This window comes from Coenobita brevimanus, chromosome 86 (assembly GCF_032717465.1).
Source record: "Coenobita brevimanus isolate Jiangsu-jjx chromosome 86, ASM3271746v2, whole genome shotgun sequence".
Taxonomy (NCBI): Eukaryota; Metazoa; Arthropoda; class Malacostraca; order Decapoda; family Coenobitidae; genus Coenobita; species Coenobita brevimanus.
In genome coordinates, this window is record NC_137039.1 from 27328548 (window position 1) to 27346960 (window position 18413).

General features: G+C 39.0%; 1 protein-coding gene across 2 annotated transcripts; it reads right to left on the reverse strand.

The window, feature by feature from the left end:
* Nucleotides 1-5188: 5188 nt before the first annotated feature.
* On the reverse strand, nt 5189-17352 carry LOC145410543 (uncharacterized). Of its 2 annotated transcripts, none has more exons than XM_080280660.1 (6): nt 17311-17352; nt 15791-16018; nt 14270-14383; nt 11119-11748; nt 9750-10080; nt 5189-6676 (listed from the first exon to the last, which is right to left on the reverse strand). In XM_080280660.1, exons 2-6 carry the CDS (start codon nt 16015-16017, stop codon nt 6581-6583), a joined length of 1398 nt encoding a protein of 465 aa, XP_080136786.1. In that variant the 5' UTR covers nt 16018; nt 17311-17352; the 3' UTR covers nt 5189-6580. The 2 variants fall into 2 exon arrangements, with proteins under 2 accessions (XP_080136786.1, XP_080136787.1); XM_080280661.1 differs by having other exon boundaries at nt 17323-17338.
* Between the last annotated feature and the right edge of the window lie 1061 nt (nt 17353-18413).

Below are 18413 nucleotides of genomic sequence, written 5' to 3' on the forward strand. Positions count from 1 at the left end.
TTATCTTCATCATTAACCACACCTCCTTTCCCACCCAAGGGCAGGGTGAGGAATAACAACATTCAGACCCCCAAATTTGCCCAATCCGATAGGCCACGCTTCCATTCACTCATCATTCCAGCCCCCAGAATCCTGGCTCTATATGATACGCCAAAAACATTCATCACGTTCTGTAGCTTCACATAAACATATCCGATAGTCAATCTTATCTTCAGTTAGCTTAATTTGTTGTACTGGACCTGAAGAGCCTCTCTGTTCTATTGTCTCTCTTAGCTTATGTTTCTTTTATTTTCCATTTTTAGTCTGGTGAAGAGGAAAAGGGAGGGTTAAAGGCTGAGAAGAGTAAGTTACACATGTGATGAGGAAAAAATCTGAGGTAGACTGAGACTTGGGATGAGGTCCTGTGTGGAGACCTTCAGGATAGGGGTTTGGGAAGGAAAGTGGCTTAAATCATGACACATGAGGAGCTGACATCAAGTAAATAGATGTACTCATGATAGCATGTTCCATGATTTTTAAACATGACATACGAGTATAGAAATACTAGAGGTCCTTTAAGTGTTTTTTTGAGAAATTAACCCTTATACATCGACTGTTCAGCATCTCCACTGCAAAGTTTTTCAGTGGGCGCAGTACTGCAGGTTGACCTTGATGGTTGTCTCCATACTGTACTCCCAGTGGCTCTGGGGCAGCCTGCCTCCAAATGCCTATGTCATCACCATTTTCATTTGTACATGGAATGATGAACCTCACACAAGATTCTCCAGTAGTCACCACTAAGGGTGACATGTTTGTAGGTATGTAACTGTGAATGCCAAAAAATGTTTTCACCATTTTCAGTAAATCAACAGCTGTACCTATGATTCGTTTTTGCTGGAAGAACAATAAAAGGAGAGTGTAAACTCTTCCCATAAGTTTCTTGCTGTAATAATAAGTCTAGACTATGAGACGAAACTAAACATAAATATGATTGAGAATTTTAATCCCAGGATCTGCTGGGAGGGACTGCTTGTAGCTCAGGCTGAGGCACAAAGGATCTTGGCTTCTTCCTTACTTCACACACAGTGCAACTGCCTTGCTTCTCTGGGCACAGCTCTAATTTGACTGTTAATCAAGATGGAGTTCAGATTTTTGGAACCCCAAGGTTTCTAGCCATAATAAAATAATAATACAAAGTAGACATTATGCCCCTAAAAATTAAAAGCATTTCATTGACTCTCATGTGGTCACATTTTCATTAGTATTTCATCACAACTAACATTCAATGATGCAGAAGGAGTTTGAGAGCTAATATGTCATCATTAACCCTTGCACAGTAGGGAAAGTTCAAATATTTTTTTCTTCCAACCAATGCCAAACAATCAGCTTCAGCTGAGTGAGTCATACAACCCTGAAAGAGTTTTACAGCACTAAGCTTTGATATGGCAGTCACTACTTGGTCCTGCTGCTACAGATGCCAATATCCAAGAGATGTCAGGAAGCTGATGGTGTTACTTAACCTCAGTCTGTCTGGCTGAACACAGGTAACTCACACTAAAGGAAAGTTTGAGAAAAAGAAAAGAGAAAGCACAAAAATGGGATAGCTATAATCAGCATGCCCAATGAAGTGAGTCAGACATTCATTTTCACTTCAACCAAGCCCCTGGAATCCTTGTTTCATCTCAAGCTTAACCATTTGCACAATATATATATATATATATACAGTACCCTCGCGTCCAACACGGTAATATTGTCATGCATGGGTCCAGTGTTGGACAAACAACAGGGCTTATGGGGAAAAATGAATTATGTCAGCAACCCTAGGAAAAGTCATCCTAAATACCTACTATATACCTATACATATATCGGTACTACTGTAATTATAATAAGTGGTACTGTACTATGAATGATAACTAACCTTTTAGGATAGTGTTGGTGGGCTTGCTGGGAATGGAAGGTGATATCCGAGACTGTAGGTAGTCCTACTGGGTCCCTGGAGGATGGCTGCTGGCGTCACTAGCGGGTAATGGCTGCTGCTCCTCCTCAATCTCCCTCATAAATCCTTTGAAATTCCTCTCCCTTTTCTTCTGCCTCTCAATGAATTCTAGCTTGGTGGCCTGAGGGAGGTGCCGCTGCTTCTTGGGGTTCTTAGAAGGCTTCCTAGGCATCGTGAGCACGGTAAAATGCAGTAGCAAGGGCAGAAAATGCAGCGAGAAAAATGCACCGTCCAATGCAAATTATGCGACTGAGTGGTGCTGTGGCGGGAGAAATTTAAACAAAACATCACGTGAGAACAGAAGTGTTTTTCATTGGGCGACATCACGATCTCGTCATGATGGCGGGCAGGGGAGGCTACTTGATCATACGTTTTGATTGGCTGTCAGCGTCACGGGAATGTCCAGTATGACCGTGTTGGACCGGGGGTGATCGTGCTAGAGGCGAACTCTGCGGATTTCGCCCACTTCTCGGAGCTTCGTCAGCGTTATGCTTATGCACCCATTTTACAGTACTTAAATCGTATTAAATCATACTAATTTTTTGCTCTCCGTGGTGGACGCGAATCGTGCTGGACAAACGCGTGTTGGACGCGAGGGTACTGTATATATATATATATATATATATATATATATATATATATATATACAGTATATATATATATATATATATATATATACTGTATATATCTTTTTTGTCATATTCTTCATTATATATGTGCTTCTCAGACACCTGTCACAGAGTAAATCCATTTACAATCAATTTATAAAGGAAGAGAAATGCCACATCCATGTCATGCGCTCATCTGTCAGCTTCACGCAGTCAACTGATGCCCAGTCAATATCTATGCTAGATTAAATTCCATACCTTACATTCTCACATAAGCATCTACCATACACAATACCCAATTCATTACACCAATATCTGATTCAGTTTTATAAAATTACATGAGCAGTTCTGTACATTAACGTACCTCAGCATCTAACCTGTACCATCTGCTTCACATATCACACCTTGACTTGTATTGTTATATCAAAAATACCCTTCCCCCCAATGGTAGGTGAGGGTGCTCACCATCCACTCACTCAATGTAATGCTGCTCTCTGATGACTGCCCTTTCCTCTTTTCCTTCTTTCCATATAACAAAATTATGGTGCATGGTGGTTCAGTGGGTAATTAAGGCACTTCAATCAGTCTGAGCTTGTGCAGGTTTATCCAAGGGATGCTTGGGGTTTATTGCTCACATAATGCCACTCAGGGATGAATGAGGTTGGTCACTTTCATATTAAATGTCAGGATCAACTTGCCTAGCCTCTGGCTCCTATGCTCCTCATGGGGCAAAACAGGATTAAATGATAAATGAATGAATGAAAATGCAGAAGTTTCCTTATAATTTCACCAACAGTCAACTAAAATTCAAGATTCAGTATATTCATCTTTAATAAAAATAATTACATTCTTCAAATGAACTGTACATGCAAATGTCTATATGAGGTATTAAATAGTGCTATACATTATAATGAATGATAAAATTAATATACAAGCAAATATCATCACTAAAGTTATTTTATCTCACCTAAATACATGAAGTTAGTCGATATTACTGGATGGTTAATAAATAAACTAGGTCTGTGCAAAGATAAAAGAAAGAATTTGAGGATAAAACAATAAATAGCATGGTGCCAAAGTTAAGAACAGTACCATCACGAGTAAATATTCCCTGACAATCCCCTGCCAGCATTGTGTCTTGCCTTCCACATGTTGCATTCTCTCCTCTGTATATCAGAGAGAATCCTTCCTCCTTAAACTCATTTGCTCTCTGTTTCATACGGTCATCTCATTAATATCCTATGTACCATGTTTTATCACCACAGTCGGCAGGGAAGTGTCAATGAACCTTTAACTGTGATGGTACATTACATGTACTTAGAAGTCACAAGGTACAAGGGTAGACTGATAGCAAGTGTGTACCTGGATCCACTCAGTATTTTCTTCACCTCATATTCTGGGTGTTCATGATTCACTTCAGAGTTGCACTGTAGTCAAGTGAGTGATTCTATGTTATATCCTTCACCCCACCCCACCAAATCCAAACAAAATAAATAAATGTTCACTTAAAGTTTTTTCCCCTTAAAGTATTGATTTGCCTATATACATAAATTACTTAAAATGAGAACCACATGTAACTAACAGCATATATCATAATAATACTAAATGCACTTGTTATACATTTTCCAAAGTTTCTTCATTCTTTCCTCTTCCTTCTGCCTATGAGTGACTCAACATTGGGTGACAAACCAAATGGCTTCCCGTACACTAGCAAACCATTTACTATGCCTGGTGGTAACCACAGAACAAAATTATGGCACCTGATGGTTTAGTGAGTAATTAAGGTGCTCCAATTGGATTGAGCCAGTGTAGGTTTATATCTAAGGGGTGGTTGGAGTTTATTGCTCTTGTAATGCCAATCAGGGATGAGTGAGGCTGGTCACTCTCGTCTTACATGTCAGGATCAACTTGCTTAGCCCTGGGCTCCTACGCTCCTCATGGGGCAACATAGGATTGTATGATAGATGGATGGATTAACACAAACATTTGAATGGCAATATAATGAACTACAATATGGTGAACATCAATCACTGCAGAAACTGCCATACCACTAACTGAACTCTACACTCATGGCAGCATTTACATACCACTGCAAGCACTAATGTATATCACAGTGCCAAGAAAAATGTCATCAGTATCAACCTTACCCTGTTTCATCCATCCATCCATCCATCATCCAATCTTATGTTGCCCCATGAGGAGCGTAGGTGCCAGGGGTTAGGCAAGCTGGTCCTGACATTAAGATGAGAGTGACCAGCCTCACTCATCCCTGAGTGGCATTACAAGAGCAATAAATCCCAAACACCCCTTGGATATAATCCTACACAGGCTCAATCCAACTGGAGCGTCTTAATTACCCACTAAACCACTAGGCACCATACTTTGATTATATGATTACCACCCAGCATAATAAATGGTGGAATTGGTAGAATCAACAAATGTAAGTAGAAAAGCAAAAAAATTAGAACTATCAGCAAAGTGTTCAGTGAAATGGACCACACACATCCATTTTTGGTGTAAAAGTAGTTATACCATTTACTGTTTCATTCACACACATACAGCATGTGCAAATCTTTCACAAATCTTGCATTTTGCATATAAGGTGGCACATAAGCTTAAAGTAACTGCAGTTAACGGATGAAGCTGCATTATTACAAGATCACATTTTGATTTCGAAGATGTAAAACTTAAATGCAACATCTGTGTTCCTTCGTCTACATCCTAAAGACTAGACAAAGTTCTGTGGCATGGTAGGTAGAGACTCTGATAGCTGATGAAGCACTGTATTATCATGCATGAATCTTTCCATATAAATGCACAATAATGCATAGAATAGCTCTGCCCTGAATGAGCATTTCAGCAGCACCAAATATGAACACATATGTACCTAGTCACAACAGTCAAGGTAACCGAGTCGCCTGTTCCCTAACAGCCTGACTACTAAAAAGCTTAAAGCAGAAACCTGCTTAAAATAACAAAAAAGCTGAACATATAAACAAAATAGGTACATTCTGTACTTCCACTCTGCAATATGAAAGACAAAAGAAACTGGAATGCAGCAATGATCAAATTGCCTTGTCAAAATGTATGGTACTTAACCCATTCAAAAAATGGCATTTATAACTCTAGGTACCATCAAATGGTGCAATCATCATAAGAGGGAGCTCTCATAGTGAAGTGGTTAAACAGTGACTCATCAGAACCTTAAATAACATAAATTATCACTATGACAATAATGAATGCATGTCAATGGAATGGGAGAAAATAGAGGCTTCTGAGTTTTGAATGGTGAGCATTTAAGACTTAAAAGATTCAAGAGGACAGTTATAATAAAAATACATTATTTTCAGACTAACAAATGCAAAAATATATCTAACTGGTGAAAATACTTCATGCATCACACAACTGGTTGTTAGCAGGAATGTTAGAAAGTATACATACGTAAAAAAATTAAAGTGGAGAAATTACAAAGGAAAAGCATTAGGAACAAAACTTTTGGTGGAGAGAGAGAGAGAGAGAGAGAGAGAGAGAGAATGTTGGATAAGGAAGAACATGAGAGAATGAGGAAGAGGGCTGTGGTAAAGAAATATAAACAGCGAAGATAGGAAGAGAGTAAAAACAAAGAATGGTGTAAAAATAATAAAAGGTGAAAATACAGTGAATGAGTAAAAACTGAGTAAACAGATGAGATGACATGAATGAAAATGGATATGGGAGATGAAAACAGAATAAGAGGATTGGCAAGGTGGGGAAAAAACGGGGACAAGAGGATAGGCAACAAGGAAAAGAAAGAGGACAGTATGACGGGGAATATGGTGTAAAAAAGGATGGCAGGAGGCTAGGTTAAAGGGGGGGCAGGTGGAATTGCAAGAGACAAAATGAGTACAATGGGCAAAAAGAGGAAGAACAAAAGAAAATAGGATGACAGACAAAAGAGGAAATGAGAGGGCATGAGGATCGACAACAGGCGCCTTGGCAAGAAGTGGTAACTTTGGTGTCACCGGGACAGGTCAGATGCCTCACTGGATGGACTGACACTCTGTCTAGGCTCGGCAGGTGGTACCACTCGCTTCTTGAGCAGGTGCTGACCAAACTGCAGTGAAGAAGAGTTTCCTTACACTTGGTTAAGACTTCATCATCATCATTAATAAAACCCTGTTTCCACTGAGGAAATAGAATCTCTGTATCTGAAGCCATAAGCATGTTCATAGATAACATAAATGACCAAGAAAGTATAGTAGCCTTTTGTTGAATTGAAACTTGAAAAATATGGCTCCTGCATATATATGAAATTTTGTGTAAAAACTTGTGTAAAAAGAAATACCCAAACACTGAATTACCATACCTGAAGGGCTGCAGAAGGAGAGATAGTACTAATGATAACTTGTTTATATTGTACAGTGTTTCAGCTCTTGCCTTGGTAAGCAATTGCTTGAAACAGTTTCATAATGAACCATCCTCAACTCATACTAACATGAAATGAAGTAAGCAGTAGTTAAAGAAATGCACATTTCAAGTAGGGTACTTCAGCTAAGGTACTGGAAACATCAAAGAGGTAGCTGGAGACAATGAATAATCTGAAAATGGAAAAGGCTTCTACAGCTGCAGGCACTCTAGCCAAAAAGATGAAAAGATTAACTAATGTTAAAAACAAAAGCTGATGAAAATACACTGATGTGGCAAGCAACTATGGAAGACGCAGAAAACTGACTATTGTACCATAACTAATCATGCTTCAAAACCACCAGTATCCTTTTTACCCTAACTTGGCCCATATTTGTCCTTTTGCAGCTTATTTCATGAAGCTCAGTGAAAAAATAAGACAAACTATGGCTCAACATTCTTCTCATAGCACTCCTCATGACTAACATCATTTTCTAGTATTGATCTCTTGCTATACCTCATGACTCATGATGGGGAGATGGCAATTTTAAGCCAACTTAGGGTAAATTCTGCATAGCTAGTTGAGATTCTTAAAAAAGACACATCAGCAATATTAAAAATGAAAATCATGAGTTAATGGGTACAGAAACAGAATAGGCGAGACACGAAGACAAATTTATGAACAAAACATTCCACACAAATAGCTCTCCTGTTGGGGAGCTACCAGAAGGAAAGAATTGTAGGTTACTGTCACTTTCAACCTGACCCTCTTTCCTCCCTAAGGATTGGTGGTGTAATATCCAAAAGACAAACAAAGATATGTTACAAGAGAGGGAAAACTATCAACAGTAAGACAAGTGTAATGAGCCAGACACTCTTTCACACACTATTTACACACCAGGTTTCATGGCTCCACCTCACAGGGCTAACCATCTGCACATTTTTATTTATTGCAAGTTTCTTTAAATACTGTATTTGCATCACATTACCTTCCAGATAGTTTCAGAACTATGAAATTAAACAATCTGTTCAACCAACTAAAAGCTCTGTCTGTTCCCTAACATTATCAACTTCCATAATTCACCTTCTTACTTATTTACCACATCGAATCACCTTCTTTTTGGCTTACCATGACTTCTACCACCCTAACACATACTCCACTTTCTTACACACAAACACTTACCACACCCAATCACCTTCTCCTTGGCTTACCATGACTCCTCCCACCCTCAACTCACTATATCCTTTTCACTACCCAATCTATTAATTCTTTTATTCTCTCTATATGACCATACTATCTATGCACACTTTCTTCTACTCTATAATAAAAAACTTTCTTACAGCTTCCACAAAGTATGGTACAGTATTTCTCAACTCATTCACTCTACACACCCCACACATATTCCTCATTAATCCCATTTCAAATGAACAACACAACTTGTATATTTGGTCTTGCCTCTACTATCAATCCAGTTTCCTAACAGCAAGCTCTAACTCATACAGCCTTGTTTCAGTTCTACCCAATTACCTCCCCTGATTCATTCTTTTTGGAGCTGTATATATGTTGGGTAAGAAAGGAAAGTTAAATCTATTGTATTTTAGCTCTGAAATATGAGCAAACAAAGATATGCAGTACTTATATACAGTCAGAATACAACATATTACATCATCATCATCATCTGGACCTCCTTTCCCACCCTAGGGCATGGTGAGGAGTAGCACATCCAGACAGCCTAAGTTTGCCCAGTCCAATGGGCCACACTTCCTTTCAATCACCATTCAAGCCCCTGGAATCCTGGGTCCATCTGATACGCCAAAAACATTTACCACATTCTGTAGCTTCACATATACATATCCATTAACATGACAACATATTACACAGCCACAAAAACCCAACTACTATTCATAGAATCAGGCCCTACAACAGTGAGTTTGGTCTTGTTCAAAACATGTGTCAAGATTACTACATCTTATATCAGAATATGGGAAAATACAAAATATACTCACTGCACACAATTCAATGTTCAATAGACATCCTGTAGCTGAAGAAACCATCTAATGCCAAATATGATTACCAGTATGTGCCAGGAAAATTCACCATCTCACACCTGATGATTACTGCTACACAGGAACGGGTTTCTGTCATCTCATGCGAGGTGATTAGCACTTCAGAACTTCGACAGCCAATTGAAGTCCCTAATACTGTATTCCTCCTATTCCATCCATCTAGACCAACTCCCAGAGCAATTCCTTTATACAGCATGACTAACTGACCTGTTCCGAGCCTGCCTTCCGCGGGTTAGACCTGGACTGATAATATGATGAAAATTTTACTTACTTCCTATGAAAGAAACAATGCATTAACCACTATCTTAATGTATGAAAGTAAAACTTAAACTTTTATCCTCATTACACAAAAAATTAAATACAGCAGAAGTTAAAAATACATCATTATCATCATCACAAACACAACACAAATACATTAACCCACTCACAGACGGGAGAACTCTATTAACTATTCTACTCCAGCAAACACCTGATGATTTTATTCAGCTGAGTGAGTCACTTGAGTATGAGTGTTAATCCTGGTACCAATAACCTCCAAATGGTCAAGGCAAAGCTGGTATTCTATTTCAGCTGACACCCGATGATTTTCTTCAGCTGTATGTGAGTAATGGAACTTGTGTATTAACAGTTTTATTCTATTCCAGCTAATACCTGAAAATTTTATTCAACTCAGTGACTCATACGAGCTTGAAAAGGGTAACAATCAGTCAACATACCACAGGCAGTGCAGGTTTCTCCTCATCTTTTGGCCCTGGCTTTGATGACTTGAGTGATGGCTTTTTCAGGAGTTTCACCAGATTCTGTGCTGGGTTACTGTTCTCTTCCACCAGCTTTCGCCTGGGTACCTCTGACCAGTTTCTCTTCTTGGCCTGGGGTGTGCTTTCTTCGGAGGAGCTGAAACCATTGTGATCATCATGATGGTCTTTCTCTGGAGATTCTACATTCATCTTAGCAAACCGCTTTTTCAGAGCGTGAGCAATGATAGCTGCTGGGTCATTAGCTAATGGTGACTTGTCTCGAGATCGGACAGGAGTTCCACCCGGTGACCTGTAAATATACATTGTTGCTAAGCTTAGCTACTACCTTTTTCTTCCATATATCCACTTCTTTGCTAATTTATGAAACATACTACCAGTACTCTTTAGCTCATTCCAAAAAGTGACTATCAGACAAATACATTTAGTAAACTGTCAAATATTAATTCAAATCTTATTTAACACACAGCAGGTAGAATCTAGATACCAGATACAGGAATGAGACAGCATAAGAGCAGAACTATCAAAAGGGTAGACTGTATAATGGACCACATAATCATGTGTATATCATTTCAGCCTTTGAACCCTTAGCTCAAAACCATTTACAATAACCAGTGGTGGGGACCATCATCCATTCATCTGATGTAGTGCTGCCTATTCTTCCTTCACCTTTACCATTCTTCTTCTGTCTGCCCTCCTCTCTATCAATTTCTCCCATCTTTCCTGTCACATTTTATTGCTCTTCTTTCCTCTTCATGGGGCTTTACATTAAGTGACAAACCTAATAGTTTCCTGTAAGCCTGAAAACCATTCAAAATGCTGTGTGGTTGCCGTATGACCAACCTATAAGCATTCCCTACGTTTCAACAACTGGGCAGGCGGAGTGTAAGTGACCCTCCCCATAAAACAACTAACTCAAGGACAAATGGCCAACCTTTACGGGATTATGATGTCAGGCTATAGACAGGTAGACAGATAGATATCCGTTTTTTTTTTTTTTTTTTTTAAATACATGTGCATCACAAAAACAGTCTGCTGCATGCTGCCCATACAATAAGTAGCAGGATGAAATACACGGCCAATTATGTTTCAAACAAAGTGGCAGAACAACAAGAAAAAAGGGCTCTTTAAGGCCTGGAAAAGCAGAGGTACAGTAATATGGAACAGTACCTAATGTCTAATCACAAGACAATGAGGACTGGAGTTAAGAAGTTTGTAAATACAGTACTAGTCTATATAAATTTCTAAGCTGCTCAACAATTCAGAAATAACCTCATAACAGTAATAAAAATACTGTGGCTAAGGTGACAATACAATGTTCTGATCGTACCTGGACACTTTCTTTAGCTTGACCTTATTGAGTCCCTTCAGTACATCCATCATACACACTGGGGTGGAATTATTTTGGTTCACTGGGTTTACTGGATCCTTATGCTTGTTTGAGTTCTTGTTTTGTGCTACGATGATCTTGTTTTGGGCTATTAACTTTGAAGGAGGAAGTGGTGGAGGTACAGGAGGTGGAGGAGGGGGGGGTGGTGGTGGAGGGGGAGGAGGCACTGAGAATGGAACAGGGCTGGGTGGGGGAGTAGCAGGGCGTTTTGTCTGATTTAATATCGATGATATTTGTTTTCGCAGTTGTGACAGCTCATCTTCAAGAGCTGATATCTTGGCAAGTGCTGAAGGGTCTGTGAAGGGTGAAGCAGCATGAATGGCTGAGTGATGCAGTGCTGACTGATGCAGCAATGAGTTCTGGAGATTAGTGCGATGAAGTGTGGAATATTGGAAGATATCATGTGGCTTGCTGCCATCAGGGTAATAGGCCACAGGATGTCGCAGTGGCCCAGACTCTGATGCATGGCTAAAGGGTGTGGAGGAACGTGGGCTGGTTTCACCATTACTGTCAAACTCACAGGCCTGAGGGAAAAGCTCAGGGGCCGTCTCACAGCGTGACAGTACAGGCCTGAGGTTGAAAATACAATTAATTGAAGCTACATTAAAGTAAATACTGCTTGTATTCAACAGAAATAAAAATATATGGAAAAAAAAAAAAAAAAAAAAAAAAAAAAAAAGGGGGGGGGGGGAGGGGTGCAGCTGAATAAAGGCTAAAGAATCTGTGGATTACTACTTGAAATAATACCAGTAAATCACCAAGTACAGTAGGTCAATTTGTAAATGACAGAATGTGTACAAAGAGGTATACGGTATGGGAGAATCCACTCATCCATGCATCATCCAATCCTATGCTGCCCCATGAGGAGTGTAGGAGCCCGGGGCTAGGTAAGTTGCGAGTGACCAGCCTCACTCATCCCTGAGTGGCACTACTGTATGTGAGTAATAAACTCCAACCACCCCTTGGATATACACCTACAAAAGCTCCATCCAACTGGAGGGCCTTAATCACCCACTAAACCACCAGGTGCCATAATTTGATCATACGGTTACCACCCAGCATAGTAAATGGTTTCCTGGTGTACAGGAAACCATTTGGCTTGTCACTCAGTGTAGAGCCACCCACAGACAGTAGGAAGGGGAATGAATAAAGGAAAGTAAGACAAGAGGGAGTGTAAAGTCACCCACAGGCAGAAGGGCAAAGAATGAAGGAAAGAAAGACAGAAGAGGAAGGATGGAATGAAGGAAGGAAGAGAGGAAAGGGCAGAAACCTGAGAGCAGCACTACATCGAGAGTGGATGGGGAATATCTTGTAATATTACTGTGAAGGAAATGCAGTTTAGTGTGCAAACTGCAATTTATTAAATCATCATCATCATCATCTAATCCTGTGTTGCCTCCATTTATTAAATTACTGTACTAATAAATGTAGGTACTGTAAACATCAGCAGAGATCATACTTTTATTAAATGTGATGCTAATGATGATGATTACCATGTTGTGTTTCAATGTAACAATGATAATAGTGTTAGGATACAAAATCACTGTATCTCCAACTTTAAAATCTCATGTCAAACAAATTTTTTTTGCCCCCCATGCAAACTATAAATGCAGCTGTTCTTAATAATTTCTCGGTCTTTTGAAAGCAGTGCTTGGTAGAGTATATTTAAGTCACATCTTCCGTTTACTACACAGACTGAGGCTGAACAAAAACAGCTCAAATGAAAATTGTATGTGACTTACATTACATACCTTAATTACTAATGTAGATAATGAAGGAGCTGCACTCTATATTTTTTGTAATGGTGTCAACAAATATACCTGTTCTATTCTATTGACACACAGTACTCACCATCCTGTATGACAGCATGCATGAAAGTAATACTTTAATATAGCACCAATACAGTATATGCAAATACAAGCAAGTACAAAAATAAGTGTCTGCCACAGTCCCCTCATCTAAATTCTGATCATTAATCCTTTGGGTCCAAATGATGAACCTCTACCATGCAATAATTCTTGGAATTATTAATGTTATAATCTCCATCTGCCACTGAAAATTCAAAGCATGATACAACTACGAACATACCCGCTATTATAATTCTGTCACAATGTCCTATAATCAACTGGGATTTTTCCAATAATTAATAACCGCATGATAAGTGAAACTGAGTCTAGCAGTTTATCTAGCTATATTAACACTGTACAGTATAATGAAATATATAAAATGATCTTTCCACAACCAAAATGCTGATGGCTGAAATTCTGAGAAATGCAATGAAATTCATAAACTAAAATATTTTAATATCATTCCAATCCAGGTTAACAACATCCACAGTAAGAACAGAGCAGCTTCTGCTAATAGTAGTTTCTGTCAGCAGAGCACAATTACTGGACTCATTCTGACTTCTTCTTCTCCAGGGGTTTAAAGGCTTTGGCCAGTATATCATCAGTTCCCTGCCCACTTATTCTGACTGAACATAAGCTGAAAAACAAGGCTTGAAAAAGTAATTAAATGAAAACTGCAAATCAGAATGTCTTGGGAATTACTCATCACCATCATTCTATCCATACCTGTTGCTGAAAAATGAGGTGGGCAGGATAGGGAAATAGTAAAAGAAATATCAAAAGTGCACAGTGAAATGGGCCACACACCCATGTAGCAATCATTCCAGCTGTCAAAATTCTCAGCTCCAGCTCAAAGGCAAGACCAACCTACAAATCTCTTTCTAAGATGTGCTCTACAAACACCTGTGAGAAAGAGCTATTCCACTAACCACCAAAGTATAAAGGGGTGCAATCCTTGTCATATGCATCTCATGTTTAGTTAATGATAAAACTGTATTATGATCACTGTCTGGCATTAGCTGCAGTGTTAAATGGTATGCTTGCACTATACTGTGGGCATTATTTGCATAAAGCTGCATATACCAGCATTATAGTACCAGAGCAAAAACATTAAGGCAGGTGAAGTATAGAAACTACTGTACAACATGGACTGATCCACATCAAACTGTAGTTTTAATTATATATATATATATATATATATATATATATATATATATATATATATATGTACATAAAAGACCAACCTGAACCTAGTGGAGCGTTCTGAATCAGCGAGCCAGCGTGGGTCAATGGTGCCCTGCGTGTGTGCTGAATACAGAGAGTCACATGAGGTACTCAAACTTCGTAGAGCGACATATCTGGAGGAAAAAGAAAAGGGGGGGTGGGAGGAGAGAATTTTGAAGTTCAACAGTACACTACATGAAATGTAAAACTGTACTAAAAATTAAAGGGTAAAAAATTCAAGAGAACCAAATTTGTGGTCATTCTTTTCATAAAAAAAATATTTTCTCTATTTTCTATTCAAAATTAAAAACATTCTTCATAAAGATAATGGATGCTTACTAAATTACTTTGTGTGCTGCCTCTGTCCCTCTTCTAGTTAGTTCAAACTCACTAATTTATGCTGACAGTAATTAAAATGACTAGATATTCATTCAGCATGACTGCAGACTTTAGTTTTTACTATTATTATGCTTGTTACCTGAGGGTAAAAGAACTGCTCTAGCAGTTATTTTTAAAATCACAGCACTGTTACACCAGCTACAAGTTCAGGGTGAAAGTATTATAAATTATGGTATTATACCACACACATCAATATCATAGTTCTGTACTGGTATGGTAGCACAGTATTGGATATCGCAATTCTGATACGCTTTTCTGATTACCGTGAACATCTGTGAACATGTGACATACATAGTACAGCTGGTAATAAGCATTCACTGACCAGGCAAGGGCAAAGAGTTGAGAATTCTGTTACAAACTGAACCTTCGATAAGATGGGATTTTAAAAAAATAATAATAAATCAAAAAAGTAAAATAAAATAAAATAATCCCCAAGCTAGACCTCATCAGATCATATAGCCCTGCTAGGGTTACAGGAGAGTGCTACCCCTCCCAGCACAGCAGCCACTGGGTGGGGTGCGAACTTGCAACCTCACGATTACGAGCCCAACACCCTACCCCTGAGCTACCACATCCCCAGGATGGGATTCAAAGCCTTCACTCATGACACACACTGCATGTTTTAAACATCTTTGGCTAACAGCAAAGTACAAGATAAAATAAAGTCAGAGTTCAAAGGCAAAGAGCAGTTCAAATCTCACTTTCAACAGAGCATAATGATTCGATGTAAAAAGGATTACCAGTATATAGTCAAAAAGCCTGATGGGGTTAACTTTAAGAGGGAAACATATTTTAATGAAGTAAACATGGATCACGTATACCACAATGTTTCCTGTACAGTAATTTATTCAATTAATAGTCTACTACATTCTAAACTTAAAAATGCATGTGCTGAACAAGACCTCCTCATTCCATTTTTTTTCTGTTTTTAACCTCCATCTAACTGCATACAATTTACTGTACAAATGAGCTTTTGTACTGAAGAAATAACTGAAGACTGTACCTAATCTTTCCATTCTCTAAAGTCTTTCCTATGCTAGATACAAGTGCCTGATGGTAGAATGAATAAAACCTATGGTATAATACAGCATGTCATGGTTGTAAAATAATTACCGTATAGCAAATGCATAAACTATACCTACCTGAGGTAGGGTCTCTCTACTGGCTTGAGTGGAAGAGCTGAACCCAATATGCGTACAAATGAACGTCCGGGGCGACTGGGTGAGTGTGAGTGAGTGGCCAGTTCCCTTCTGAGGCGCACCATGAGTGGCGCCAAGCCCACCGACTCCACCACCAGCCACACCCCATCTGCCACATCTGCTGCCAGCTCCTGCCCAACACCCACCACCAGTGCCCACACACCGCTCATCCTGCAACACCAAAATATAAATATCAACAATACAAGGAGAGAAATAACAACATAGAAAATAATATATAAACTATGATTGGCACAGAACAACTTGATATGCATACTGAGATAAAAACCATGACAATTATATTACCATCTCCCACAAAGACAATTGTGTCGATCTTATATATTAAATACCAAGAAATATTCTTTAAATAAGGATGACAATCCTATCACTAAAAAGGTATATGGCAATTCTACCCTCAGGCATCTGTTCTACTGTACTCCCAGCCACATAACGTACAGGCCTGGGCAGCCAAGACAGCCAAAAACATGATGGAGTTTGGAGGCGTGAAACATGGCAGATGACGTTTTGCTCCTTTGTTTATTTTTGGTACTCAAATTCTTTCATGCAACATCTCTTATGAATACTGCATGGTTTATATATTTTGACAAAAACATAATATTATACAGTTAATGCATTCTCCTCTCACAACCTGCTCATGTGTGCATCTGAGTGGGTCCCTGAAGGCTATAGTGCTTTAAGTAGAGCTAAAACCTCCCACAAGCCAGCCAGGGTGCTGTTCATTACATCTGGCTGCCAAAGCTTCTTCTACCATCACACACTCATGGGCCTTTCTTTCCCAGCATACAGATAAGACAGGGTGACTGGTGTCTACACAAACTATCCTGAGATCTTATTTATACCAAGCCATTCAATGCTTCAGGGCAATACATGCTATCTGGACACACACACACATCCCCTAAGAGACAAAAGCAATCTACAGCACAGCCAACCTTTTGCCCTGCAGATATTAGCTGCTATGCTAGGTAGGGTGTACCGTACTGTACTGTATAATTGCTAGGAATTCTCCCTGACCACAACATAAAAAAATGTAGCAGGTAAGGCAAATGACCCCCCAAAATGCCATTAATGACGAACCACACTTTAAATAATTATAAATAATGATATCAAAGTTAGATATGGTACTGATGTGGTAAACTAAAATATAAAAATCTAAACCATCACTCAAACTGTACACTAATATTCCAGACTCAAGAATTATTCACAACAATAAAACAAACATAATATAATACTATCATGAAAACGGACAGTGTCAGGTGGAATATCTTATTGCAACCGAACACCCGTCACAACCTAAATTTTTGGTTCTTCACTGGGCTGTGACTATCTCGGCTTCTCAGGCTGCACAGATTGGTAACTAATCACGCAGTTTTTCACCTCACTTGCTGAGACACTCTTGATACAACTTAAAATGATGCACAATCAAACCATTACGTAGATAAACTCACTTAAACAAGCACCTGCTTTCATTTTTCCCGTCTGCTATGACATCAACCCGTTACCCGACCGTTGTTCTTTATCTCAGGGTTGCGCACCGGTGATAGTTATCTCATATGACGACATAAAATAGGAATACACCTATTAAAATAAACTACATCAATATACATAACAATAAATTACAAGGCACTGCCATTGATACTCATCTTTAAATTCAAGGAAAGGGGAAAACTTGTCGCCATGGGAAAATGCTATTTTCGTAACAACTAATTTGGACACATATAAAACATGCAAATCATAACATGAAAAAGACATTCAGAGTGAATCACTAATGTATAATAAAAGCATGAACCAAGACATCTGATAATATCGTCTTAACACCGACTCACATTACGTCGGTCAAAGCGATGAAAACATAAAAACTAAACTGTAATAGAGCTACCCACACATCATTCATGAGCGAAAACAAGGGTACTTTCACACACACACACACACACACACACACACACACACACACACGCACATCCTGGATAATGTGAAAGATTCTGCTTGTGCATGACTGGGCTGCTTCTGAGTTTCAGAATACTGTGCCGTTTATCTACAGTATAAGGTTAGGAAAAAAAAAAAGGGGGGGGGGGTGTCCTTTGAATGTGCGAGTATGCAGACCACTCAAGAGTGCCCCTCCCCCACTTCTCTTTCTCGTGGAATATATTATGCTCTCCGTTAGGCCTTAGCAGAGTATAGTCTGTGCCAGACGTGGCACTTCTCCCTTAGAGCTTTACTTAGCATAGCATACTTTAATTGTATTGTACGTTATTTATATAATCACAATAACCTCTTAGTGTGTATCAGAAATATATATAATGAAAAGAGAAAAGCGAGGTGCTACGAAATCTCCAACGTCATTTTTAGGCAAAGGCCTATTATCATTCGCTATCTCCCGCTAATAACTGTTATCACCAGCCAATATCGCTAATACCAACTCTTTAGTAATCCCGTATTATATGCACTGATAGGCGGGATGAGTCATTTTGTGAAGTGATATTTCCTTGACGTTCACCTATCGATAAGAGCTTTTCATTTTAGGAAATCTATCTATCTAACTACCTATCAA

Excerpts from the sequence above, each read along its gene's own strand:
- LOC145410543 (XM_080280660.1), bottom strand. The coding sequence starts at position 16,017 with ATGAGCGGTGTGTGGGCACTGGTGGTGGGTGTTGGGCAGGAGCTGGCA. Across the intron at positions 11,749-14,269 it reads GAACGCTCCACTAGGTTCAG|GCCTGTACTGTCACGCTGTG; the intron begins GTTGGTCTTTTA and ends TTTCAACCTCAG. Across the intron at positions 10,081-11,118 it reads AAGCTAAAGAAAGTGTCCAG|GTCACCGGGTGGAACTCCTG; the intron begins GTACGATCAGAA and ends GTATATTTACAG.